Source organism: Lynx canadensis, chromosome A1 (genome assembly GCF_007474595.2).
Source record: "Lynx canadensis isolate LIC74 chromosome A1, mLynCan4.pri.v2, whole genome shotgun sequence".
Taxonomy (NCBI): domain Eukaryota; kingdom Metazoa; phylum Chordata; class Mammalia; order Carnivora; family Felidae; genus Lynx; species Lynx canadensis.
In genome coordinates this window covers 85,985,923-86,013,807 of record NC_044303.2, presented here as the reverse complement: position 1 = coordinate 86,013,807, position 27,885 = coordinate 85,985,923, and the positions used below count along the sequence as shown (strand labels likewise).

At 35.9% G+C, this 27,885-nt stretch overlaps 1 protein-coding gene across 4 annotated transcripts in view; it reads left to right on the top strand.

Moving 5' to 3' along the window:
* The window catches only part of LOC115513564 (butyrophilin subfamily 1 member A1-like), an 85,785-nt gene that overhangs the window by 56,003 nt on the left and 1,897 nt on the right, over window positions 1–27,885 (top strand). For 2 of the 4 annotated variants that reach the window (XM_030314828.1, XM_030314806.1), the window contains exons 6-11: window positions 8,423–8,443; window positions 9,856–9,876; window positions 12,554–12,574; window positions 26,091–26,111; window positions 26,189–26,215; window positions 26,363–26,389. In XM_030314828.1, coding sequence (XP_030170688.1) covers window positions 8,423–8,443; window positions 9,856–9,876; window positions 12,554–12,574; window positions 26,091–26,111; window positions 26,189–26,215; window positions 26,363–26,389 — 138 coding nt within the window. The remainder of the gene's footprint in view (window positions 1–8,422; window positions 8,444–9,855; window positions 9,877–12,553; window positions 12,575–26,090; window positions 26,112–26,188; window positions 26,216–26,362; window positions 26,390–27,885) is intronic. The other 2 variants (XM_030314811.1, XM_030314820.1) reach the window with 2 other exon arrangements.

Sequence of the window (27,885 nt, the reverse complement as noted above, 5' to 3'; positions counted from 1 at the left end):
TAAATTAAAAGAGGGTAAGAGGCATAAATGTTAGTGAGGAAATCATTGAAATCCTAGAGGAGAAAACAGTAACCTCTTCCACATTGGCCATTACTAGCTGTTTCTCCAGAGGCAAGGAAAACAAAAGCAAAAACAAACTATTGGAAATTTACCAAGATAAAGCCTCTCTACAGTGAAGAAAACAATCAAACTAAAAGGAGACATTTGGAATAGGAGGAGATATTTACAATTGACATATCTGGTAAAGGGTTATTATCCAAAATAGATGAAGAACTTTTAAAACTCAACATCAAAACAACAAATAATACAGTTAAAAATGGGCAAATGATATGAATATACACTTTTTTCTAAAAAAGGTGTTAATGGCTAAGAGAAGCAAGAAAAGATGGTCAATATCACTCATCAATAAGGAAACACAAATCAAAAGTAAAATTAAATATCACCTCAAACCAGTGAGAAGGGCCAGAACTAACAACACAGGAAAAAACAGATGTTGGCAAGGATACACAGAAAGGGGAACCCCCTTACACTGTTGATGGGAATGCAAACTGGTTGAACCACTTGGAAAACAGTATGTAAATTCCTCAAAAAGTTAAAAATAGAACTACCATAAGATCCAGCAATTGCACTACTAAATATTTACCCAAAGGATACAAAAAATACTGATTTAAAGGCGTACATGCATCTGTTGTGTTTAGAAGAATTATCTAATATATCCAAACTATGCAAATTTGCAAAAATAAAAAGCGCTCAAATTCCCATAAACTGATGAATCAATAATGAACATGTGAAAAAAATATACATATACATAATGTATATTTAATGTAATGTATAATGTAATGTGTGTGTGTGTGTGTGTGTGTGTATAATGGAATATTACTCAGCAATAAAAAAAAAGAATGAAATCTTGCCATTTGGGAAGTCATGGATGTAGCTAGAGATTATCATGCAAGGTGAAATGAGTCATTCAGAGAAAGACACATACCATAAGATTTCATTCAAATGTGGAATTTAAGAAACAAAACAAATGAACATATGAAGGGAAAAGAGAGAGAGGCAAACCATAAAACTGATTCTTAAGTAGACAACAAACTGAGGATTGCTGGAGGGAAGGTGGGCTGACCAATGGGTTAAACGAGTGATGGGTATTAATGAGGGCACTGGTTGTGATGGGCAATGGGTATCTATAGAACTGATGAATGACTAAATTCTACTTCTGAAACCAATACTGCACTGTATTTCAACTAACTGGAATTTAAGTAAAGACTTGAAACTCAAATTAAAAAAAATAGCATTTTCATTTTGGGAGGTAAATACCCAGTGGTGGATTTATGGATCATATGGTGTTTCTATTTTTAAATTTTTGCACAATCTCCATACTGTTTTACCCAATGGCTCCACCAGGTTACATTCCCACCAACAGTGTCTGAGAGTTCCCTTTACTCTACCCCCTCGTCATCTTATGTTATTTCTTGTCTTTTTGGAACCAGCCATTCGAACAAGTGTAAGGTGATAATCTTATTGTGTTTTTGATTTGTAAATTGTTTATAATTACTAATGTTGAATATATTATCAAGTATATGTTGACAATCTGTTTGTTTTCTTTAGAAAAAATGTCTATTCAGGTCCTCTGCCCATTTTTAAATCAGATTGTTTTTGGTATTGTTCATGCTGTATAAATTCTTTACATATTTGGATATTAACCTCTTCTTGGATATATTATTTGCAAACTTCTCTCATTCAAGGATTTGCCTTTATATTTTGTTGATGACTTCCTTTTCTGTTGAAGAATTTTTACCTTAGTGTTGTCCCAGTACTTTATTTTTGCTTTTATTTTTCCTTTCCTGGGGCCATATGTTCATAAATATGATGCTAAACTAATGACCAAGAGATTACTGCCTCTGTTTTCTTTTAGAAGCTTTATGACTTCAGGTCTCACATTTAGATCATCAATCCATATTTATTGTATTTTTGTGTATTGTGTAAGAAAGTGGTCCAGTTTCATTCTTTCACATATACCTGTGCAGTTTTCTCAACACCACTTGTTGAAAAACCTTGTTTTCTCATGATATATTCTTGCATCTTCTGTCATAGGTTGACTATATACATGTGGGCTTATTTCTGTGCTCTGTATCCTATTCTATTGATCTATGTGTCTACTTTTGTGTTAGTACTATACTGCCTTGATTACTGCAGTTTGTAATCTATCATTAAATCTGCCATTGTGATTCCATTATCTTTGTTCTGAAATCAAGATTTCATTAGTTATACAAGTTTTTTTTTCTGTGATTCCATAAAAGTTTTAGGATTATTTGTTCAAGTTATCTTAAAAGATGTTATTGGCATTTTGTTGGATTTGTACTGAAACTTTAGGTTGCTTTAGGTAGGATGAACATTTTAAATATATAAATTATTCTAAAAAGCAAGCATAATACATTTTTCCATTTGCTTGTGTCATTGCAATTTGAATATATTATTATTATTATTATTATTATTATTGTCTAATTGTGGCAGCTAGGATTTTCAGCACTACTATGAGGAATAAAAGTGGTGAGACTGAATATCCCTGTCATATTCAAAACTTAGAGGGAAAGATTTCAGTTTTTCACTATTGTATGATGTTAGATTGAATTTTTTATATATCACCATTATTATGTTGAGATATTTTCCCTCTAAATCCACTTTGTTGAGAGTTTTTATCAGGAAGGAATGTCGTAATTTGACAAATGCTTTTTCTTCCTCTAGTGAGATGATCATATGTTTTTTATCCTTTCTCTTATTAATGACATTAATCACATTGACTGGTATGTGAATGGTGAAAACATGCTTGCATCCCTGAAATAATTAATATTTGATGATGGTTAGTGATTTTTGTTAATGTATTGTTGAATTTGGCTTTGCTAATATTTTTTTTGGCAATTTTCATGCATGTTCATCATAGATACTAGCCTGTAGTTGTATTTTTGTTTTTTGTTTGTTTTTGTTTATTTTTAGTATTTCATTTTGTTCTGTTTTTCTGTACCTTTGGTTTGGTCTCAGGGTAATGCTGACCTCATAGAAAGAATTTGAATGCTTTCTTCCATATTCTATTTTTTAATATAGTTTCAGAAGAATAGGTATTAATGCTTCTTTAGATGTTTGGTAGAACTTACCAGTGACACCATTAGTCCTGGACTCCTGTTTGTTAAAAGTTTATTAATTACTAATTTTATTATTACTAAGTGGCTTTTCAAATTTTCTATTTTTCCTGATCGAGTTTTGGAACTTGGTATCTTTCTAGGAATTTACCTATTTTTTTCTAGTTTGTCCAATTTGTTGACATTTTTTTAAATAATATTCTCTTATAATCTTTGCAAACCTGCTGTGTTTTTTTTCCATTATCTGATTTTATTTATTGTGTCCTCTCTTTTTTTTTTCTTGATAAACCTGGCTATAAATTTACCAATTTGTCTACCAATTTGTCTAACTTTTCAAAGAAACAGCTCTTGGTTTCATTTATATTTTCAACTTTGTCTCTATTTCATTTACCTCTGCTCTAATCTTCATTTTCAGTAGTATTTTTGGTTGTCCTTTCCCTTTCTAGCTCCTTTAGCAGTAAGTTTAGATTGATTACTTGAGAACCCACAGCTAACATTATACTTAATGGTGAAAAGCTGAAAACTTTTCCTCCACGTTCAGAACATGACAAGTATGTCCATTCTCAACATCTTTTTACAACATAGAATGCTTATGTATTCTAAAATGCTGAGGCATTTTAACAGTATGGATTCATTGTAACCATAAGCATAGAATTTTTTCCCATTTCCTTGTGTCTTCTTCAATATCTTTCATCAGCATTTTGTAGTTTTTAGATTACAAATCATTCACCTCTCTGGTTAGGTTTATTCCTAGGTATCTTATGGTTGTTGGTGCAATTATAAATAGGATCAATTCTTTAGTTTCTTTTTCTGCTGCTTCATCGTTGATGTATTAGGAATTCAACATTTCTGCACATTTCTATACATTGTACTTCTGTACAAGATTTCTGTACATTGATTGTGTATCCTGTGGTTTTATTGGATTCCTGTATCATTTCCAGGAATTTTTTGATGGAGTCTTTTGGGTTGTCTATATCATTTAATCTGCAAGTGGTGAAAGACTGACTTTTTCCCTATCTATTTGGATGCTTTTTATTTCTTTAACTGTCTGATTGCTGAGGCTTGTAATTTCAGTGTCAAATAACAGTGATGAGAATGGATATCCCTGTTTTGTTCCTGACTGTAGATGAAAATCTTTCAATTTTTCTCTAGTGAGATGATGTTAACTATGGGTCTTTCATATATGGCCATTATTTTTTTGATATATGTTCCCTCAGTCCCTACTTTTTGAGTTTTTGTTTGCCAGAGTGTGGCAAATTTTAACTAGGTATGCTCTGGTCTGCTTATTATATGATAGCTGATGTGACTTCCAGTAGAACTGAAGCCTTGCAGGACACTGTGGTTGGGAGACATGATGTGGACAGCATTTCTGTCGGTCCACTGAGGAAGGAACCTGCCTTGCTGGGACTGAGGCACACTTGACAGGGAATGGAAATATTGGCAGAGCACAGGGGTGTGAGACTTGGTGTAAGCAAGGTAGGCAGCCAGTCTCAGCACTGTGTATTTACTAAAGGTTGTTCTGTGTTTTTACTGAGTGGTGAGGGAGACAGATATCACCAACCAACTCCTTTGTTTCCAGTGAGGGGTTCTTGTGTCTGCTGCTCTCAGAGAAGCACTCACTGAAGAGTGAATAACCTCCCCTCTGTGTGTTCCCTGTGTTTTTCAGATTCCCATTTCCATGCTGTCTGTCCCTAGGTAGTTTGCCTGTCTTCTAGCAATGAGCATTGCAGGGTCCATTCCAGTAAAGGCTCCCAACTTTGAAAACAACAGACTTTAGGGACATGGTTTGGGCAGGGGCTGCATTGGTCTTCCGGAAGAGGGTCTCATCTCACTAAGACTGATGCAGGTTTTGCTGATAAGGGCAATCACAGGCTAGGAAGACAGTGTCAGGGTTGAGCTGCCTTTGACAGAAGGCTTTGTAATTATTATCAATGGTGTGGGAGGGAAGTGGAACATTCTGAAACTTTTGTCCCTGTAGAGGGGTCCCTATGAATGCCACCTGCCACTCAAGTGCTCCAAGAAGAATAACAATCCCTACCTGTGTTCCCCAAGCATTCCTCCAGCCAAGCCACCTGCCCTTGTGGTGTTTGCCTGCCTTCTCCACAGGAGTAGGACAGTACTTTTTGTTCTGTATCCCAGTTAAGCCTCCTGATGTTCAAAACTCCAGGCTGTAAGCCCTATTGGATAAAAAAAAAAAAAAATTCTAGGAAATAAGCTCCTTTGTTATTCCCAATGGCTTTGAGGAAGTGTCCTCCTTGTGCATTCCCTTGCATAATCCTCTCTCTCTCTCTCTCTCTCTCTCTCTCTCTCTCTCTCTGTCTTTGTCTCTGTCTCTCTCTCTCTCTCTCTTGTCTTTCTTTGCAGCCAGGGGTCCCTCCCTTCCACAGTGCCCAGGATCCATGTCTCCCCTAAACCATGTCTTTGCATTTCCTACTTTCCTCAATGTCGCCTTTTCTCTCCCTCTAGTTGTGAAGTTGTTCTGTCAGTCTTCAGGTCAATTTCATAGGTATTCAGAATGATTTGACAGCCATCTAGTTTTGTTTAAGTAATGAGAAAAGCCTAAAGTTCTCCTACTATGCAATCATCTTAGCTCTGAAGCAGGAAACCTTGAAAAGGAAGGAAAAGCTCATGGTATCACCCTTCTGGATACCATAATGTACTGTAAAGCTATAATAATGAGAAGAGTACTTTATTGGCACAAATGTGGATAAATAGATACATGAGCACAACAGAATAGCCCCCAAATAAGTCCTCACTTATATGGACAATTATTCAGTGACAAAAGAGGCAAGAATATACAATGGGGAAACTATCCATTCAATAAATGATGTTGAGAAAACTAAAAAGATACTTGCAAAAGAATGAAATCTGACCACTTTCACACCATAAACAAAAGTAAATTGATAACGGGTGGGAAGACATAAATGTAATATCTAAACCATAAAAGTCTTAGAAGAAAACATAAGCAGTGAGTTCTTTGACAAAAGTCTGAGCAATATTTACTTGAATCTGGTTCCTCAGGCAAGGACAGCAAAAACAAAAACAAACTATTAGGACCATATAAAACAATTTTTTTTCACAGCCAATGTAACTATTAACAAAATGAAAACACAACCCACTTAATGGGAATAGATACTTTCAAATTATGTATCTAATAAGGGATTCACTATGAAAATATATAACAAACTCATATAATTCAATATGAAAAACTCAAGCAACCCAATTTAAAAATGGGCAAAGATCTGACTGGAATTTTCAAAAAAGACGTACAGATATACAATGGTTACAGGAAAATATGCAAACATCACTAACCACTAGGAAAATATATATCAAAGCCACAGTAATATATAATCTCACATCTATCACCATGACTAATATCAAAAGGACAGGAAACAACAAATCGTAAATATGTGGAAAGGGATAATGTGAACTGTTGGTGGGAATATAAATTGGTGCAGCCATTATTGAAAACTGCTTGAGGATATTCAAAATAAATAAAATTGAATTATCACATTATCCAGTAATTCCAGTACAAGGTAAGTATCTAAAAATTAAAAACACAAATTTAAAAAGCATTTCTATGTTTATTACAGCATTACTTACATAGCCAAGATATGGAAGAAACATAAATGACCAATGATTGTTGAATGGATAAATAAAACATAGTGTGTGTATATATATATATATGTTTATATCTATATAATGGAATATTACTTAGCCATAAAAATGAATTAAGAAAGAATGAGATATTGCCATTTGAGACAATATGGATGTACCTAGATAGTACTATGCTAAGTGAAATAGTTCAGATGAAGAAAGCCAAATACCATATGATTTCTTTTGCATGTGGAATCTAAAAATCAAAACAGAGACACCTGGGTGGCTCAGTTGATTGAACGTCTGACTTCTGCTCAGGTCATAATCTCGTGGTTTGTGAGTCCAAGCCCTAGTTTGGGTTCTGTGCTGACATCTCAGAGCCTGGAGTCTTCTTTGGATTCTGTATCTCCCTCTCTTTCTCCTCCCCGCCCACACTTGTGCTCTCTCTCTCTCTCTCTCTCTCTCAAAAATAAATAAACATTATTTTTTAATACAAATAAAAATTAAAACAAACTAAAGAACAGAACAAAACAAACTGGTTTTAAATGCAGAGAATAACTGATGGTTGTTATAGAGGACATTGGTGGGGGAATAAATGAAATGAGTAAAGGGAAATAACAGGTGCTATCTTTCAGTAACAAAATATATTTAGAAAACGGGTATAGTTTCTCAGGATCCACATAAGAGTGAAAACATATGGTATCTGTCTTTCTCTGTATGACTTATTTCACTTAGCATGGGGGAGGGGAAGGAAAAAAAAAAGTTAGAGAGGGAGGGACCCAAAACATAAGAGACTTAAAAACTGAGAACAAACTGAGGGTTTGATAGGGGGTAGGAGGGAGGGGAGGTTGAGTGATGGGTATTGAGGAGGGTACCTGTTGGGATGACCACTGGGTATTGTATGGAAACCAATTTGACAATAAATTTCATATTTAAAAAAAAGAAGTAAAAAATATAATAAAAAATGGGTATATAATGTACAGCACAGGGAATATAGTCAATACTATTCTATTATATTTGTATGGTGGTCAATAATAACTAGACTCAATTTGCTCATGATTTCATAAAACACAAATATTCAATCACTACCTTTTGGTAGTGGAAACTAATAAAGTATATCCAGTCAATTATGCTTCAGTTAAAAAAAAAATCTTGCTGTGTGAACAAGGGTTTAAGATAATAACATTTTGTACTCTCCTAAGCATAGAGATATGATTTTGGAGATACATACTTTACTCTCATTCTCTTTGAATGACCTCCTCCAACCATCATAAATGTAGTTAATAGTGTCAGAGAGAGATTTATTCAAACAGTTTGAAAAATTTTAAAAGCATTTGGCAATACTTGTTACAGTGTTGTCCTTTGGGGATATTTTAATGTAAGACAGCTCAGAACTACTAAATACCCAACAGGTCCACTATTCTCGAGAGAATATCATCCTGGGCAGTGTTAGAGGGTCATGACTCAGACCTCTCTGAATCATAGTACAGGTTCTCAAAACTCTGTGAATAAGCTCTATGAGGATGAAACTTGTATTTACTTGTTATCCAACTGCACAACACATGGCTCACACATACAAAATATAGTTTCCAACCTCCATCTGTAATAAACTGCATCACCTTCACAGAGCAGTGAACTCTCAGAATTTTTAGTTTCACTCTAACTAATTTGTGTATTTCCTCTTAAAGGTAAACTCCGGAAAGAATATGGTAAGTCATTCATTACTTCCTTGTGTATATCATATTGATCACAGTATAAAAAGTCAGGCCTTTTTTGAAGGAAAGTTTTAAGAGAAAAACACTTGGTAAAGATATAAGTATATAAATACCACTTTGGAATTTGGGATTGTGCATTTCCTTTCATTTTTTTCTTTTTTTTAAAAAAATTTAAAGGTTTTTACTTTATTATTGAGAGACAGAGAGAGACAGAGCATGAGCAGGTGAGAGGCAGAGAGAGGAGGAGACACAGAATCTGAAGCAGGCTCCAGGCTCCATGCCGTCAGCACAAGGCCTGACACGGGGCTGGAACTCACAAACCGCGAGATCATGACCTGAGCCGAAGTTTGATGCTCAACCGACTGAGACACCCAGGCGCCCCTCATTTTTTCTTAATTAGGTTGTTCGAGTGTCCATGAGCTCTGTTAGGTCATGCTGTGTCTAATCCCTTGAAGTTTGCAAATGTTGCTTTGATTCTACAGAGAGGAGAAACTGGGTAATACTTGAAGAAAATACTAAAGGAAGGTCTGCAGTTAAATCTACCAGATATACTGAAAAGGTACAGGGTGCTACATTTCAATGCACAGCACAGCCTTGTCTACTATCCAAATCTCTACTAATGTTAGCTATTCTCACTTTTTGTTGTTTGTTTGAAGTGCATGTTTTACTTGCTAACCCACTTTCACTGGAATTGAGAAAAGGAAGCTTGTGTAAAATGTACTTGGAGAACATTTTTTTTCTCTTCTGCATTTTCAAAATTTCCTCATGTCTTGAGGATTCTTTCTTACCTATTCTGACCCACTAAAATTTAAAAAATTTTCCTCATGTACCACACACCAGTTTCCAAAGTAGAAATTGCTGTTTGTATTATCATCAGACTATGCTCCTAGATGAAGCATTAGAGGAAAATTATGTCTTTCAATGCCCAGGATTTCTTCTTGGGATGAGCAATAAAGACTAATTAGCTGTTTCAGGTTGTTTCTGGCTCTGGATATATTCTCCTCTCAAAGGCTCACTGATCTTGTCCCAGTCTCTTGTAGTTCAAACCCCATGTGTAATCTGGATGAACTTTACTTGGGAAATATTCTAGGATGACATCCACACAATCAGCAGATGGAACAGAATGGACTGACTTAGTTCTTGGAGAAAGGAGACCGTAGATGATGGAGTTATGAGCATATTTCATGATACTATGCAGTCTCTTAGAAATTATCTATTTGAGATAATGTACACAATGCCTTCTTTTTTATTTTTTGTTTTTTTTCTTCTCTAGCTTTTAATTTTCACCTACTTGCCTAATATTTTACCAAGTCAGATGTTGAAAGATTTGAGTAAAGTCTGTTTCTTTAGAAATTCTTCCATATATACTTTGTTGAATTCTTTATTATATATTTGTTTTTACACAGAGCTCTTACGTGAACAGAAAGGTGAGTAGTATTTGTTTAAATTTTAGCGGCAGACATCATAGAAAAGTATATTGGTCAACTAAAATTTAGCAATTGATTCCATATCATAAACTATTTTTTAAATGGTCTTTCTTTTAAGCGGTTTCTCTATATATGATTAGTCATAAGTTGAAACTACTTTGTATTTTGTAACATTATAAATTATAAGTTCTATAAATGATTTGCATTTTAAAAGAGTCACACTGTGGCATCTTTGTTGAAATCTTTCTCCTGTTTATTGTTTTGTTTTTTACAGTCTCAATAAGGTGTTCAGATATTCCTTTATGATTTTTCTACTATTACTTCTTAAATACAAATTAATACCTGAATTTTGATCTTCATATTGGTTTCTTCTAATATCTGAATCTATATTATTAAAAAAAATTAATGCTAATTCTATTTTATACAATAGGATGCCAATCAAATATATCACCATCAATATTGGGCACTTTTAAAGACTTTGCATTTTTCTATACGATATATAAAAATTTTAAAAATATGATATGCATAAGCTTTGATATACCATATGCATATTTTTGTTTTGATTTTTCTTTATTCTTGGCCTTGGTTTTAGGAGAATTTTTTATGGTAATTTGGTGTCTGTACCTTTGTACTTGTTTTTCTCTATTCCTGAAATATTTTATTTCTGTAATCATTTCCTAATTAACTCTGCTTTTCCTGTGGGAACCTGGTGAACCCTCACTAGTTGAGAGAGGGATATGAGTAGTCTATGGTATCCCACAGCCATGCATTCTCTCATTATTGTTTTTCATGGTGATCTGTGCATGTGACAGGTCAGAGCTATGTGTCCTCCTTTACTGAGGGAGCCTGATCCATGCGGAGCTAAGGGCGGCCAGTCCACAAATATCTGTTGAGTGGAAAAAATTATTTGTATTTATATTTTTCTTTGTCAAATTGTTTTGCTCCTTGTTTTTCTAGATTATGTATGAAAGAAAATATTAGCTAGGAAACAGACCTAATGTTTTATTTCCTGATCTAGGGTTTAAAGATCACATAACACCTAATTTTTGGACAAACACTTATGTCAAAATTAATTTCTTATATTCCCTTAATACTATATTGAATTGAATCTCATGTCTTTGGCCATGCAACTCTGGGCCAAGTGAGGCAAGGTGAAGAATCTTGTCCTGGAGATGCCTAGAAATATATTTGGCATGAGACTTTCAGTTAGGCTCTATGTGACCTCAAGAGAGTGATGTGGAGGGAACACTTCCTAAGAGAGTTACTAAGTACTCCTCTCCCATGAAAGGCTATCGTTCGTGTGGGAATTGACAGGGAGGACCTTAAGGAATCTGCCAAAATCCTCTCCAAAAGAAAGTGATAATTTGAACATCTAAGCACGCAGACTACCCTCATGTGAGACAAGTTTTTCTCCTTCCTTTACACAAACTCCCACTCCACTCCACCTTCAGTTCTCTTTCCTGGAGGAACCACAAGTTTCATGGGAGGTGAGAGAAGGTAGGAGACCTGAGGCAGAAGGGAAATGGGCCATTGCATGGCCTGAACAATAAATACTCAAAATAGACATGAAAAAATAATTCTGGGAAATTTATTTGAAACGTTAACAGTGAGATTAAATAAGGTTGTTTTTTGCATAAACTTGATGATTTCTAAGTTATTCTACAAACCAGTTATAAAGCCACATATAACTATGGCCCTATACTCACGTTTGGTCAAATGTTTAATAAATAGCTATTGAAAATATACTTGTTTAAATAAATTTGGTAATGTCAAGAAACATACTATATTATTATCTACTTAAGAAAATTCTCAAGAAAGGCCTTGTGAACAGTTTTGCTGACTCTTCTCTGAAACACTCAAAGAAATGGGTTATCCCGAAGTGGTTGGGGGTACAATCCATTGAAATTCCAATCGACCCTAAGTCTGCAGCCATGTGGCGTTCATTCTGGAAGACAAATCTGCAGTAAGTTTATATTCATGTAAGATAAACATGGTATGTTTCCAAGACTGTACATCTAAACAGCCTGTAGTTTGGAACATTTTAAGGTGTGAAGCGGGAAAGTACCTCCTTATTTCTAAAAATCCAAGACAGACACCTTAAGTTTTTATGGTTGCTCAAATAAAGGATATATTGCTAGAGCTGAGTATGCCAAATATACCACGTCTTTAATGCAAAGTAAGGTAAACCAAACCCTCCATTTCAGTAAATCCTCCTTTCTCAGAAGCCCCCCCCCCCACTTCATTTCCTTCTTATCAGCTGCCAGGTATTGTAAATGAAGTGTGATAAAATGAGGGTCTGAAGGCCACTTTCAGACTTCCCTCTTATCCTGGAAAGAATGGGTAGAATTTGTAGGTCCTTGGCACTTATATTCTCAAATTTGAGACATCATCCAAAAGAGATCACTTTTAATATCCTATTTTATATCTACATAAACACATTTACAAGTCAAATAGTATGTATTTAGTTTGTGTTTATTATTATTATTATTATTATTATTATTATTATTCAGGAAATAACTATCTCTCTCTGTGTCACACATATACACTGGATCATTAAGTCTTTGTTCTCAGGGTCTCTGTTTTCAAATTGAGACCAAGTAATAGGACAGATATTCCATGAATAGGGATAAGAGGACACGTTCTAACATACATTTTCTTTCTTTATTTCTTTATATAGGGAACATAGAAAAAAAGAACGGTAAGCGATATTTATATTTGATTGAAGCAGTGTTTGAATATCCCATATCAATATTCCAATATTGATGTTCTTTCATTATTATTAAAGAACAAATTCCAGGCACCCCATGTGTGACCTAAAAGTTTTCAAAACAAGTAAAGTTTCTTCCTGCTACTTTAAAAAGTGAACATAACTATTCATAAGACAAAGTTTTAGGCATAAATACAGAAGAACAAGATGAATCCATGTGTGCCATTAGCGCTGGAACTCAGGTCTTACGTTCAGTGCCATTCAGTGAGGTCATTTGTCTTTTGTATATATATAGTAATTAACTGACTATTTTACAGTCAGTGCTTAAGAAACAATGAGACAAAAGGACTATCTTTCTTTATGGAAGTTGCTATAAGAATGATACAAATTCCACATTTAAATAATAAATAAAAAACAAATATTCTAATATTTGTTATGGAGGAGGGTTAATGATGCCATGGATAGTACAACAGTTGGACTGGGCTTAGACATGAGGTTCTAGATTTGCTAAAGAAGGTCAATGCAGAAGAGGCTGGAGATATTGAAAAGGACAGGTAGGTCAAAGAGAGAACTACCACGTGTAAAGCAGAAAGCACAACATGCACTAAACTCTGAAGGGAGGTGAGCCTGTGGTTCTATTAGAAGAGACAATATTAGCCAGGTGCCTCTGGTTCTGAAAACCTAGACGAGGCTATACGTAGGCAAAGGCTGGTAAATGCAACATCTCCTTACCATTCTAAGAATTTTGAATGCTCTCTAAGAAACAGAATTTTGAATATTATCCAAGAAAATAAGGAAATCATATAAATTCTAAAAAGGGGTACAGTGACAAGATTTTCAATTCAAAAATGTTATTTTCTTGAAGGTAGAGAACAGATTATATGGTTAGTGGTAAAAAAAAAAAGAAAAGAAAAAGAAAAGCTAGGACAATCTACTCTGAGATATACACTGAACTAAATAAACAGGTCTTAAAAGTCTGTACACATTTGTGTACAGTCTGTGTAAAATCGGTAGTTTAATGGAAAAGAGAAATCCTATGTAAAGTCTATGGTTTAATTTTGAGTCTAATTTCCATGACCTGGAAGCCTATGTCCCTGCTGTGTTTAATTTTGGAATCCTATTAAGATTTAGATTTTCTATGCAACAAACATTCTCACTTAAGGAAAGCTGTTAATCAAATGTAAAAGTACTCTGAATGGGTCTGTATAACATAAGCCCATCCTGACTGAAATCAGAATTAACTACAAATTAATCCAATTCTGAAACCACTATACATATATTTGTTACATTTCTAATAATTTTTCTCAACTCATTTTCCCAGAATTGAATTAATACTTCTTTGGAGTAAAGAAAAACTTGAATTCATTTCATAAAAAAATACCAACAAGTATCTTTTCTCTTATCAAAAAAAAAAAAAATTAAACGTGAATCATGGAAAATGAAAGCATTTATCTATAGTTTAACAAAGGTAGGTTAGTCATGTGGGACATATCCTGAGAGGAAAAAAAAAATATTTGTCATCATTGTCCTCCTCATCATCATCTTCACCACCACCAACAACCTACATTTATTTATTAATGCTCTTTACATTTAAAAAATGTGCTTTACAATAGTAATACATAGGCAAATATGGAGCACATATTTCTTTCTGTCAAGTACCTAAAATTAAAACAAGAATAAAAATTAATAAAGTAATACATCAATGAACTAGCAGAAACTATGACTGAGGAGGTAGATAGAAGGCAGATAATAACCAACCTCTTAATTTTAGAATTTAATATTTATCTTATGAGTGGTGAAAGGAACTGAGGAATTCTGAGTAAGTAGGTATTCAACATAAAAATTATAAGATCCGAGTTTTAAAAAGACTGCATTAGAGAATCCATTGACGTGTGCAGGAGTGGGCATTGGAAGACCTGTAAAGGAGCTTCCACAGTCAATGAGCAAGACTCAGAAGGCTGATGAAGGGTGGAGGTTGGTGGAAGGGCTTGGGAGAGCAGGAAACCTAAGATGGAGCTAGAGTCAAATGACCATAATGAATAATTCAATGTGGAGGGTGGAGTGGGAGGTAATGGAGAAGGAAATACAAACAAAATGCCACTCTTAGTGGCCTGTACAGCTGGATCCAGTGATTTCATTCACTAAGTTGGTAATAAAATTCAATACTTAATTCATCAACTCTCTTAACATTAGTAATCTCTTCAATTGCCTAAACTTCTGGTAATTAGAACCAATCCATCAGTGACACTTGGCAAAAAAAAAATAAAAATAAAAAAAAAGAGGCTTAATCTTCATTCTCTGTTTTTGATTTATTGTTTTGTCTTTGCTCTTTATAGTCAGAAACTACATTTTTATTTTATACATTTTTGACACAGTCATTTTTCTGTATATCATTTGTCTTTTATTCCCTTTCTGTCAGATCACCTGAAGGATGGGATTTATAAATGAACAATAATTTTGTTTTTAATTTTATGAGAATAAGGGAAAAATCAGTAATTCAACGCTTTAAAAATAAAGTTTATTAAGTTTTATTTAAAAATAAGTCAGTTAAGGGGTGCCTGGGTGGCTCAGTCGGTTAAGCATCTGACTTCAGCTCAGGTCATAATCTCACAGTCCGTGAGTTCCAGACCCCCGTTAGGCTCTGTGCTGACATCTCAGAGCTTGGAGCCTGTTTCAGACTCTGCATCTCCCTCTCTGCCCCTCCCCTGCTCATGCTCTGTCTCTCAAAAAAATAATTAAAAAAATTAAAAATAAATCAGTTAATTATGCTATAGAATAGTGTTTATTTTCATTAAAATGTTACAATTAATCTCTAAAAGAATAGAGCACATTATGAAAAACATGCATTAGATTATTCCTTTCACTATTGTGGGGTAAAACTATTCTGCATATTTAGATAATGAGAATATGGCAAGATATTTTAAAGGGATTATAGATGGGTAATAGACACCTAATTGGTCCCTTTTTCTTTCCTTGACTTTTTAAAAATAAATTGACACATATCATTTTTGTAACAAATTATGTTTATAATTAAACACAAAGAATATAACCCTTGTGAAAATGAGCACAAATACCTCGGATGGCCCTTCTTCTCTTAAAGTACCTTGATTTTGGAATGGTGCTTCAATCGTCAGGCAGCTTGTTAATGCCTCTGTGGGTGAAGAAACTGGGTCTTATGCATCACAATGAAAATAGTGCTTTGGGGCGCCTGGGTGGCGCAGCCGGTTAAGCGTCCGACATCAGCCAGGTCACGATCTCCCGGTCCGTGAGTTCGAGCCCCGCGTCAGGCTCTGGGCTGATGGCTCAGAGCCTGGAGCCTGTTTCCGATTCTGTGTCTCCCTCTCTCTCTGCCCCTCCCCCGTTCATGCTCTGTCTCTCTCTGTCCCAAAAATAAATAAACGTTGAAAAAAAAATTAAAAAAAAAAAAAAGAAAATAGTGCTTTGTCTAAAAAAGAGTCTCAGTAAAAATGTGCTGGATAAGTAGAAAATTTTTGCAGTTAAATTAGGAATATCATGAATAAAAAGTAATAAATGCTACTTGTGGACATGTCAGATAAGTTAAATACCAGATGCTGAATGCAGATTTTTTTTTTCACGTTAGCTCATTTATCCATCACATTGTAAATAACAGTATCAACCTAATTTATGGTACTTTCTTGATATCACACAGATCACACTTGGGAGAGATATAATTTGGTTATATTTGGAAAAAGCTCTGTTCATATTTTGAACCAACTCTAGCTGGCCACCATGAGACTCTAGTTTAAAATTTTATTATCTATTCACATAAGTGCAATTTCTAACTGCATGACAATTTGTGTTTCATAAATTTTTATATTACTTACAACTCTATGCCCTATCTTTGAATATCAATTTCTTCCTTAATTTACATGACTGTGATTTCTGTGGTAGTGCCTATATTTTTGTGCTTACATATGTAGCACAAAAACAGACAAAAAGATTAAATGATAAATCATGATTATATTATAGTGAAATGAAAAATAATTATTGTTATAATTTTCTTAGAAGAATGTTTTGTTGTCTGGATTATAAAATAAAATCACCATTTTGATTCTGAATGCATGATGTACCCACATATTGATAGTAGACTTTATTTAAAATAAATTATCTTGGGGGTTATTGGGTGGCTCAGTCAGTTGAGCATCTGACTCTTGATTTCAGTTCAGTTCATGATCTCACAGTTCGTGCATTTGAGCCCCGCACTGAGCCCTATGTCAGGCTCTGTACCATTAGTGTGGAGACTGCTTGGGATTTTCTCTCACCCTTCCTCTCTGCCCCTCTGCTGCTTGCACATGCTTTCTCTCTCTCTCTTTAAAAATAAATAAGTAAAATTTAAAAAAAAAATTAAAAAAAACTTTTTTTTCCTAGTAAATGCAAAACTTTTGCAAAGGAAAAAAAAACTCTATTGATAACTGGATGCTAAATATTCTTAAGTCACATATCAATTTCAAATAAGTAAAATTTAAATATAAAAATAAATAAGTAAAATTTAAAAAAAATAAAAAAAACTTTTTAAAATAAATAAGTAAAATTTAAAAAAAATTAAAAAAAACTTTTTTTTCCTAGTAAATGCAAAACTTTTGCAAAGGAAAAAAAAACTCTATTGATAACTGGATGCTAAATATTCTTAAGTCACATATCAATTTCAGGTACATATTGAACACTATATTGAACACATATTAAACATTGTATCTGGCAAAGCTCATATCCCTAAGAATTCTGTTTTTTTTTTTTTTTTTTTTTTTTTTAACGTGATACATTTCTATTTGGAATATATTGACCACACTATAACCTGGTAATGTTCACATCAATATCACATCACATAATTATCATTTATTTTTTGTGGTGAGGATATTTAAAATCTAGTCTCTTAGCAACATTGAAATAGCTCTTTAAAACCAAAATAAGAGGAAGATGGCGGCGTAGGAGGACGCTGGGCTCACCGCGCGTCCTGCTGATCACTTAGATTCCACCTACACCTGCCTAAATAACCCAGAAAACCGCCAGAGGATTAGCAGAACGGAGTCACCGGACCCAAGTGCAGACGAGAGGCCCACGGAAGAGGGTAGGAAGGGCGGCGAGGCGGTGCACGCTCCACGGACTGGCGGGAGGGAGCCGGGGCGGAGGGGCGGCTCGCCAGCCAAGCAGAGCCCTCGAGTCCGGCTTGCAAAAGCGGAGGGGCCTGACGGACTGTGTTCCAACAGCAAGCGTGACTTAGCGTCTGGGAGGTCATAAGTTAACAGCTCTGCTCGGAAAGCGGGAAGGCTGGAGGACAAAGGGAGGGTGAGCTGCGGAGCCCCCGGATGACAGAGCTCAGTTTGGCGGGGAACAAAGGCGCTCGCCAGCGCCATCTCCCCCGCCCATCCCCCAGCCAAAATCCCAAAGGGAACCGGTTCCGGCCAGGGAAATTGCTCGCTCCGCGCAAACACCCAACTCTGTGCTTCTGCGAAGCCAAACCTCCGGCAGCGGATCTGACTCCGCCGGCTGCCACAGGGCCCCTCCTGAAGTGGATCACCTAAGGAGAAGCGAGCTAAGCCTGCCCCCCCTCCCGCCGTGCACCTTGCCTTCCCACCCCAGCTAATACGCCAGATCCCCAGCATCACAAGCCTGGCAGTGTGCAAGTAGCCCAGACGGGCCACGCCACCCCACAGTGAATCCCACCCCTAGGAGAGGGGAAGAGAAGGCACACACCAGTCTGACTGTGGCCCCAGCGGTGGGCTGGGGGCAGACATCAGGACTGACTGCGGCCCCGCCCACCAACTCCAGTTATACACCACAGCACAGGGGAAGTGCCCTGCAGGTCCTCACCACACCAGGGACTATCCAAAATGACCAAGCGGAAGAATTCCCCTCACAAGAATCTCCAGGAAATAACAACAGCTAATGAGCTGATCAAAAAGGATTTAAATAATATAACAGAAAGTGAATTTAGAATAATAGTCATAAAATTAATCGCTGGGCTGGAAAACAGTATACAGGACAGCAGAGAATCTCTTGCTACAGAGATCAAGGGACTAAGGAACAGTCACGAGGAGCTGAAAAACGCTTTAAAGGAAATGCAAAACAAAATGCAAACCACCACAGCTCGGATGGAAGAGGCAGAGGAGAGAATAGGTGAACTAGAAGATAAAGTTATGGAAAAAGAGGAAGCTGAGAAAAAGAGAGATAAAAAAATCCAGGAGTATGAGGGGAAAATTAGAGAACTAAGTGATACACTAAAAAGAAATAATATACGCATAATTGGTATCCCAGAGGAGGAAGAGAGAGGGAAAGGTGCTGAAGGGGTACTTGAAGAAATCATAGCTGAGAACTTCCCTGAACTGGGGAAGGAAAAAGGCATTGAAATCCAAGAGGCACAGAGAACTCCCTTCAGACGTAACTTGAATCGATCTGCACGACATATCATAGTGAAACTGGCAAAATACAAGGATAAAGAGAAAATTCTGAAAGCAGCAAGGGGTAAACGTGCCCTCACATATAAAGGGAGACCTAGAAGACTCGTGACTGATCTCTCTTTTGAAACTTGGCAGGCCAGAAAGAATTGGCACGAGATTTTCAGGGTGCTAGACAGCAAAAATATGCAGCCGAGAATCCTTTATCCAGCAAGTCTGTCATTTAGAATAGAAGGAGAGATAAAGGTCTTCCCAAACAAACAAAAACTGAAGGAATTTGTCACCACTAAACCAGCCCTACAAGAGATCCTAAGGGGGACCCTGTGAGACAACGTACCAGAGACATCACTACAAGCATAAAACATGCAGACATCACAATGACTCTAAACCCGTATCTTTCTATAATAACACTGAATGTAAATGGATTAAATGCGCCAACCAAAAGACATAGGGTATCAGAATGGATAAAAAAACAAGACCCATCTATTTGCTGTCTACAAGAGACTCATTTTAGACCTGAGGACACCTTTAGATTCAGAGTGAGGGGATGGAGAACTATTTATCATGCTACTGGAAGCCTAAAGAAAGCTGGAGTAGCCATACTTATATCAGACAAACTAGACTTTAAATTAAAGGCTGCAACAAGAGATGAAGAAGGACATTATATAATAGTTACAGGGTCTATCCATCAGGAAGAGCTAACAATTATAAATGTCTATGCGCCGAATACCGGAGCCCCCAAGTATATAAAACAATTACTCATAAACAGAAGCAACCTTATTGATAAGAATGTGGTAATTGCAGGGGACTTTAACACCCCACTTACAGAAATGGATAGATCATCTAGACACACAGTCAATAAAGAAACAAGGGCCCTGAATGAGACATTGGATCAGATGGACTTGACAGATATATTTAGAACTCTGCATCCCAAAGCAAAAGAATATACTTTCTTCTCGAGTGCACATGGAACATTCTCCAAGATAGATCATATACTGGGTCACAAAACAGCCCTTCATAAGTTTATAAGAATTGAAATTATACCATGCATACTTTCAGACCACAATGCTATGAAGCTTGAAATCAACCACAGGAAAAAGTCTGGAAAACCTCCAAAAGCGTGGAGGTTAAAGAACACCCTACTAACGAATGAGTGGGTCAACCAGGCAATTAGAGAAGAAATCAAAAAATATATGGAAACAAACGAAAATGAACATACAACAATCCAAACGCTTTGGGACGCAGCGAAGGCAGTCCTGAGAGGAAAATACATTGCAATCCAGGCCTATCTCAAGAAACAAGAAAAATCCCAAATACAAAATCTAACAGCACACCTAAAGGAACTAGAAGCAGAACAGCAAAGGCAGCCTAAACCCAGCAGAAGAAGAGAAATAATAAAGATCAGAGCAGAAATAAACAATATAGAATCTAAAAAAACTGTAGAGCAGATCAACGAAACCAAGAGTTGGTTTTTTGAAAAAATAAACAAAATTGACAAACCTCTAGCCAGGCTTCTCAAAAAGAAAAGGGAGATGACCCAAATAGATAAAATCATGAAGGAAAATGGAATGATTACAACCAATCCCTCAGAGATACAAACAATTATCAGGGAATACTATGAAAAATTATATGCCAACAAATTGGACAACCTGGAAGAAATGGACACATTCCTGAACACCCACACTCTTCCAAAACTCATTCAGGAGGAAATAGAAAGCTTGAACAGACCCATAACCAGCGAAGAAATTGAATCGGTTATCAAAAATCTCCCAACAAATAAGAGTCCAGGACCAGATGGCTTCCCAGGGGAGTTCTACCAGACATTTAAAGCAGAGATAATACCTATCCTTCTCAAGCTATTCCAAGAAATAGAAAGGGAAGGAAAACTTACAGACTCATTCTATGAAGCCAGTATTACTTTGATTCCTAAACCAGACAGAGACCCAGTCAAAAAAGAGAACTACAGGCCAATATCCCTGATGAATATGGATGCAAAAATTCTCAATAAGATACTAGCAAATCGAATTCAACAGCATATAAAAAGAATTATTCACCATGATCAAGTGGGATTCATTCCTGGGATGCAGGGCTGGTTCAACATTCGCAAATCAATCAACGTGATACATCACATTAACAAAAAAAAGAGAAGAACCATATGATCCTGTCAATCGATGCAGAAAAGGCCTTTGACAAAATCCAGCACCCTTTCTTAATAAAAACCCTTGAGAAAGTCGGGATAGAAGGAACATACTTAAAGATCATAAAAGCCATTTATGAAAAGCCCACAGCTAACATCATCCTCAACGGGGAAAAACTGAGAGCTTTTTCCCTGAGATCAGGAACACGACAGGGATGCCCACTCTCACCGCTGTTGTTTAACATAGTGCTGGAAGTTCTAGCATCAGCAATCAGACAACAAAAGGAAATCAAAGGCATCAAAATTGGCAAAGATGAAGTCAAGCTTTCGCTTTTTGCAGATGACATGATATTATACATGGAAAATCCGATAGACTCCACCAAAAGTCTGCTAGAACTGATACATGAATTCAGCAAAGTTGCAGGATACAAAATCAATGTCCAGAAATCAGTTGCATTCTTATACACTAACAATGAAGCAACAGAAAGACAAATAAAGAAAATGATCCCATTCACAATTGCACCAAGAAGCATAAAATACCTAGGAATAAATCTAACCAAAGATGTAAAGGATCTGTATGCTGAAAACTATAGAAAGCTTATGAAGGTAATTGAAGAAGACTTAAAGAAATGGAAAGACATTCCCTGCTCATGGATTGGAAAAATAAATATTGTCAAAATGTCAATACTACCCAAAGCTATCTACACATTCAATGCAATCCCAATCAAAATTGCACCAGCATTCTTCTCGAAATTAGAACAAGCAATCCTAAAATTCATATGGAACCACAAAAGGCCCCGAATAGCCAAAGTAATTTTGAAGAAGAAGACCAAAGCAGGAGGCATCACAATCCCAGACTTTAGCCTCTACTACAAAGCTGTCATCATCAAGACAGCATGGTATTGGCACAAAAACAGACACACAGACCAATGGAATAGAATAGAAACCCCAGAACTAGACCCACAAACGTATGGCCAACTCATCTTTGACAAAGCAGGAAAGAACATCCAATGGAAAAAAGACAGCCTCTTTAACAAATGGTGCTGGGAGAACTGGACAGCAACATGCAGAAGGTTGAAACTAGACCACTTTCTCACACCATTTACAAAAATAAACTCAAAATGGATAAAGGACCTAAATGTGAGACAGGAAACCATCAAAACCTTAGAGGAGAAAGCAGGAAAAGACCTCTCTGACCTCAGCCGTAGCAATCTCTTACTCGACACATCCCCAAAGGCAAGGGAATTAAAAGCAAAAGTGAATTACTGGGACCTTATGAAGATAAAAAGCTTCTGCACAGCAAAGGAAACAACCAACAAAACTAAAAGGCAACCAACGGAATGGGAAAAGATATTTGCAAATGACATATCGGACAAAGGGCTAGTATCTAAAATCTATAAAGAGCTCACCAAACTCCACACCCGAAAAACAAATAACCCAGTGAAGAAATGGGCAGAAAACATGAATAGACACTTCTCTAAAGAAGACATCCAGATGGCCAACAGGCACATGAAAAGATGTTCAGCGTCGCTCCTTATCAGGGAAATACAAATCAAAACCACACTCAGGTATCACCTCACGCCAGTCAGAGTGGCCAAAATGAACAAATCAGGAGACTATAGATGCTGGAGAGGATGTGGAGAAACGGGAACCCTCTTGCACTGTTGGTGGGAATGCAAATTGGTGCAGCCGCTCTGGAAAGCAGTGTGGAGGTTCCTCAGAAAATTAAAAATGGACCTACCCTATGACCCAGCAATAGCACTGCTAGGAATTTATCCAAGGGATACAGGAGTACTGATGCATAGGGGCACTTGTACCCCAATGTTCATAGCAGCACTCTCAACAATAGCCAAATTATGGAAAGAGCCTAAATGTCCATCAACTGATGAATGGATAAAGAAATTGTGGTATATATACACAATGGAGTACTATGTGGCAATGAGAAAAAGTGAAATATGGCCCTTTGTAGCCACGTGGATGGAACTGGAGAGTGTAATGCTAAGTGAAATAAGCCATACAGAGAAAGACAGATACCATATGGTTTCACTCTTATGTGGATCCTGAGAAACTTAACAGGAACCCATGGGGGAGGGGAAGGAAAAAAAAAAAAAAGAGGTTAGAGTGGGAGAGAGCCAAAGCATAAGAGACTGTTAAAAACTGAGAACAAACTGAGGGTTGATGGGTGGTGGGAGGGAGGGGAGGGTGGGTGATGGGTATTGAGGAGGGCACCTTTTGGGATGAGCACTGGGTGTTGTATGGAAACCAATTTGTCAATAAATTTCATAAAATAAATAAATAAATAAATAAAATCTAAAAAAAAAATAAAAAAAAATAAAAATAAAACCAAAATAAAATAAAATAAAATAATTAAATTAAATTAAATTGTGCTTATTTTTTTATCTTTTTTATTGAGATATAATTGACAAATTACATTGTGTAATTTAAGGTATACAACGTGTTGATTCCATACATTTACATATTGCAATATAATTATCACCAAGGCATTAACTAACAACTCCATAATGTTGCATAATTATGATTTATTTACTGAATAAGAAAAATCAAGATCTATCTTCTTAACAACTTTGATTTTTCTAATACTGTGTATTTGACAATAAGTATTATGCTGTACAACAGATCTCAAAAACTTATTCATTTCCAGTTTTAAGTTTATACCCTTGGGCAAAATCTCTTAAATTCCCTCTACCTCCAGCCTCTGGTAATCATTATTCTATTCTCTGTTTCTATGACTTCAGGTTTTTTTTAAATTCCATATATAAGTGATATCGCACAGTATTTTTCTTTCTCTTTCTGACTTACTTAATTTAGCATAATGCCATCGCAATTCACTTTCATTATTAATGTGGTTACAACTGGCATTTACCTCTTTTCCGTCGATAAATAACGAACAGTGACAATAATAATAATAATAATATACATAGTGATGTTGACCATATTTTTATGTACCTGTTGTTCTTTTGGCTATTTGTATGTCTTCTGTGGGGAAATGTCTACTCATTCCCTTTGTCCATTTTTTAAAACCAGATTGTTTGCTTTTTGCTATTGAGTCGTATATGTTTTTATATGGTTTCGACATTAACTCTTTCCTCATGATTTGCAAATATTGTCTCGTTTTCTGATTGCTGCCTTTTCATTTTGTTGATTTTTCTCACAGTTCTGGAAGCTGGGAAATCCAAGTACAGGGCACCGGCAAATCTGGTGTCTGAGAGTCCACTTCCTTGTTTGCAGATGGCCATGATCTCACTGTTCTCTCACAAGGCAGAAGATGGGAGCAAGAACAAGTGTTCATGGCTCTTCTTATGAGGGCACTAATCCTATTCATGAGGGCTCCACTGTAAAGACCTAATTACTTTCCAAAGCCCCAACTTTCTAATATTATTACACTGGGTTTATTTTTTTTTAATTTTTTTTCAACGTTTTTATTTATTTTTGGGACAGAGAGAGACAGAGCATGAACGGGGGAGGGGCAGAGAGAGAGGGAGACACAGAATCGGAAACAGGCTCCAGGCTCTGAGCCATCAGCCCAGAGCCTGATGCGGGGCTCGAACTCACGGACCGCGAGATCGTGACCTGGCTGAAGTCGGATGCTTAACCGACTGCGCCACCCAGGCGCCCCTACACTGGGTTTAAAAGCATATGAATTTTGTAGAAATAAATTCCATCCATAAACATGACATTACAGGCACGGTAGCCAAAAATCTTGTTGTTGACATATTTTTAAAAAATAAAACCTAGCAAACAGGTTACAGAATTTTCTACTTTTTAAATTGCCAGGAAATACCTAAATACTATAACCTTATGGCACTTTACCATGAAAAAGACATGTGGCAGCATATATTGCCCCTACCTCCACCAGCATGCCCAACAACTCATGCAAAGGAAGATAATAACATAAATAGTGGTGAAAGAAGGTAGAAAGAGAGTAAATGAACAGAAAATAAATAGGGTTAAAGGCCAAAGAAAGGAAGGGCATGGAGCCCTATACCATTGGTGAAGCTGGAATCTTGTAGTTACTCTGATGTGTCAGGACAGAGAGTTGTAATACCATTTGTGGGTGGGTGTATCTCATTGTCCTTCTGACATCTGTGCATATGTGTGTATGGGAGTATTTTTCTGTGTGTGTGTATGTGTGTTTGTGTTTATATATTTTATATGTTACTGCACCTGTGGATTAAACTGGGTACAGTTTTCTATCCCATAAAAATCACACATAAAAAATGAAAAAATTCATAGTATACTGAAATTCTTTCTTAATATGTTAGGACTAAATTACATTTTCAAAACAAACATTATAGCTGAACTAACTGCATTTAGTTTTTAATTCTTAAGGTGCGGAGAAAAAAATTATATCCAAACTCACTGGCGCTTTCAATGCTAGTTTCTTAAATTTATACTTTTTTTTTTGTTCTTTTGATGAGGGCAGTCTGTCCATAGGCTTAATACAAACACCTGGGAGAGGCTATTTCTTGTCAAAATTTTGCATTATGATCCTTTGAATTACGATAAAGCAAAGGCAGCCAAAGACTCTAAATACCTATTTTCCAAATATATAACTTGAATTCAATCTCTCTCTTTCTTTCTCTCTCTCTCTCTTTCTCTTTCTTCTTCCCAAGCAATTTACATGTGCAAAGATTAGAAAGAGAGTCTAGTTGGGGCACCTGGGTGGCTTAGTCCGCTAAGCATCCAACTTTGGCTCAGGTCATGATCTCATGGTTCATGAGTCCTAGCTCCACATTGGGCCCTGTGCTGACAGCTCAGAGCTCAGAGCCTGAATCCTACTTCTGATTCTGTGTCTCCCCCTCTCTCTATTCTCCTTCCCCACTCATGCTCTGTCTCTCTCTCTCTCAAAAATAAATAAACATTAAAAAAATTAGAGAGTCTAGTTAATGAGTCCTGACCAAATTCTCACAAGACTTGTCACTGTTTTGCATTTCAGGAAAGCTTCATGAAGAACTTGGTAAGTAATATTTCTCTGTGAGGATAGACATGTAAATATATTTCAAAACAAACTCTTACTCTATCTCATTCTTTCAGAAAGGATAAAATTCTTGGGAGAAGAAGGTGAGTAATGAAAATGACCATCTGTAGCCCTGACTCATGCACTTGCCTTTTGACCACTCATCCTTTTCTTGTTTTATTCATTGGTAAACCTTGGTTACAAAACTATACTCTTTTTCTTTTCTTTTCTTTTTTTTTTTTTAATTTTAGGGTTGAAATATGCTCGACGCTATGCAGGTAACTAGAGACTGAAGTATTTGGATATTAGTTCTTATTTTTAGCCAGTACACTGGGCCACCAGACAAGGGGTCTCACAAACTCACACCAAACATATGCGCGCGCACACACACACACATCCCTTTTTTTTCCTCCAAAATTTCCACTTTGTTATGCTTATTATTGAGTATGTTATAGCTATAGCTCCTTATATATCACAAATGGTCCTGCTTCTGAGGTTCAGTGATGGATGGAAGCAGAACATTAGAGCCCAAAATGGTATCATCTAACATGCTTTTCAGAACCAGAAATTCATTGGGGAATGTCTCTGGGGTGTAGCTGACAGGGAATGGGCTAAGGGCAGGCTGCCTTCTTACTATGTTAGGATGGACGCTACTGACACAATGCCACTAATTTCCAAGGAACCAAAATTTGTGGCCCTTCATTTAATTTGTCAAATTGAAAAACCAGAAGTTTTTGACATCTAACAAATTGTCAAATTTATGACCTCTGTTTAATATTAGGAACAACAACAATTTGTGTTATATTTTCTAACTTTGTTTTTTTTTTTAATTTTTTTTTCAACGTTTATTTATTTTTGGGACAGAGAGAGACAGAGCATGAACAGGGGAGGGGCAGAGAGAGAGGGAGACACAGAATCGGAAACAGGCTCCACTAACTTTGTATTAATGATTTCAAAGTATTTTCATTTGATTCCCACAAATACACTGTGAGGAAAAAATGCCAGGTATTAATATACTGTTATATATATATATATATATATATATATATATATATATAATGAATATTATTAGGAGATTTCTCCAGTTTATATGACTAATTTACATAATATTTACTTTCATGAGACAACTTTAGAGGCACTCTTACCAATTGAATAAAGTATAGTCTAGATATAAGATATTGCTTTGGAAAAATACCCATGAGCAACTAAGCTGCAATGGCTTTAAGTGCATACAATCTTATATTTACAGTGCTAACTAAGACTAAGAGTCTTTAGTTATTTTTAATATTGCATTAATACTAATGGAATTTTCTTTGTGGTTACACTAATACAAGTAGAATTTAGTTTTGCTTATAACTATGATCACTTAATTAATAGGAGAAATACATACAGTGTACATTAACAGAATCCTGTATAATTAGGTAAATATCTGAATCAAGTTTAGCTTTGCTTTGTGTGTTTATATACTTAGCATACAACACTTTAAAAATTATTTTTGTATCCATGTATCTGAATTTTGCACCTATATGAAAGCAGTTTTAGGAAAATTAATTGAGTAAATCTAGATAAATTTCATTTGATGATTTATAACAATTTTAAACTGTCAAAACATTGAGAATCAATGTAAATATTTATAATTGTCTTCAGTTAATTCACAAATTGAATCAGTTAAGTCTGGACTTGAAGCCAAACATTGATGGATATTAGTAATCATTGTTGGACAAACTTCTCTAAGTATTTGTTGTCTCAACTACAAAATGAAAATATTTCTTCA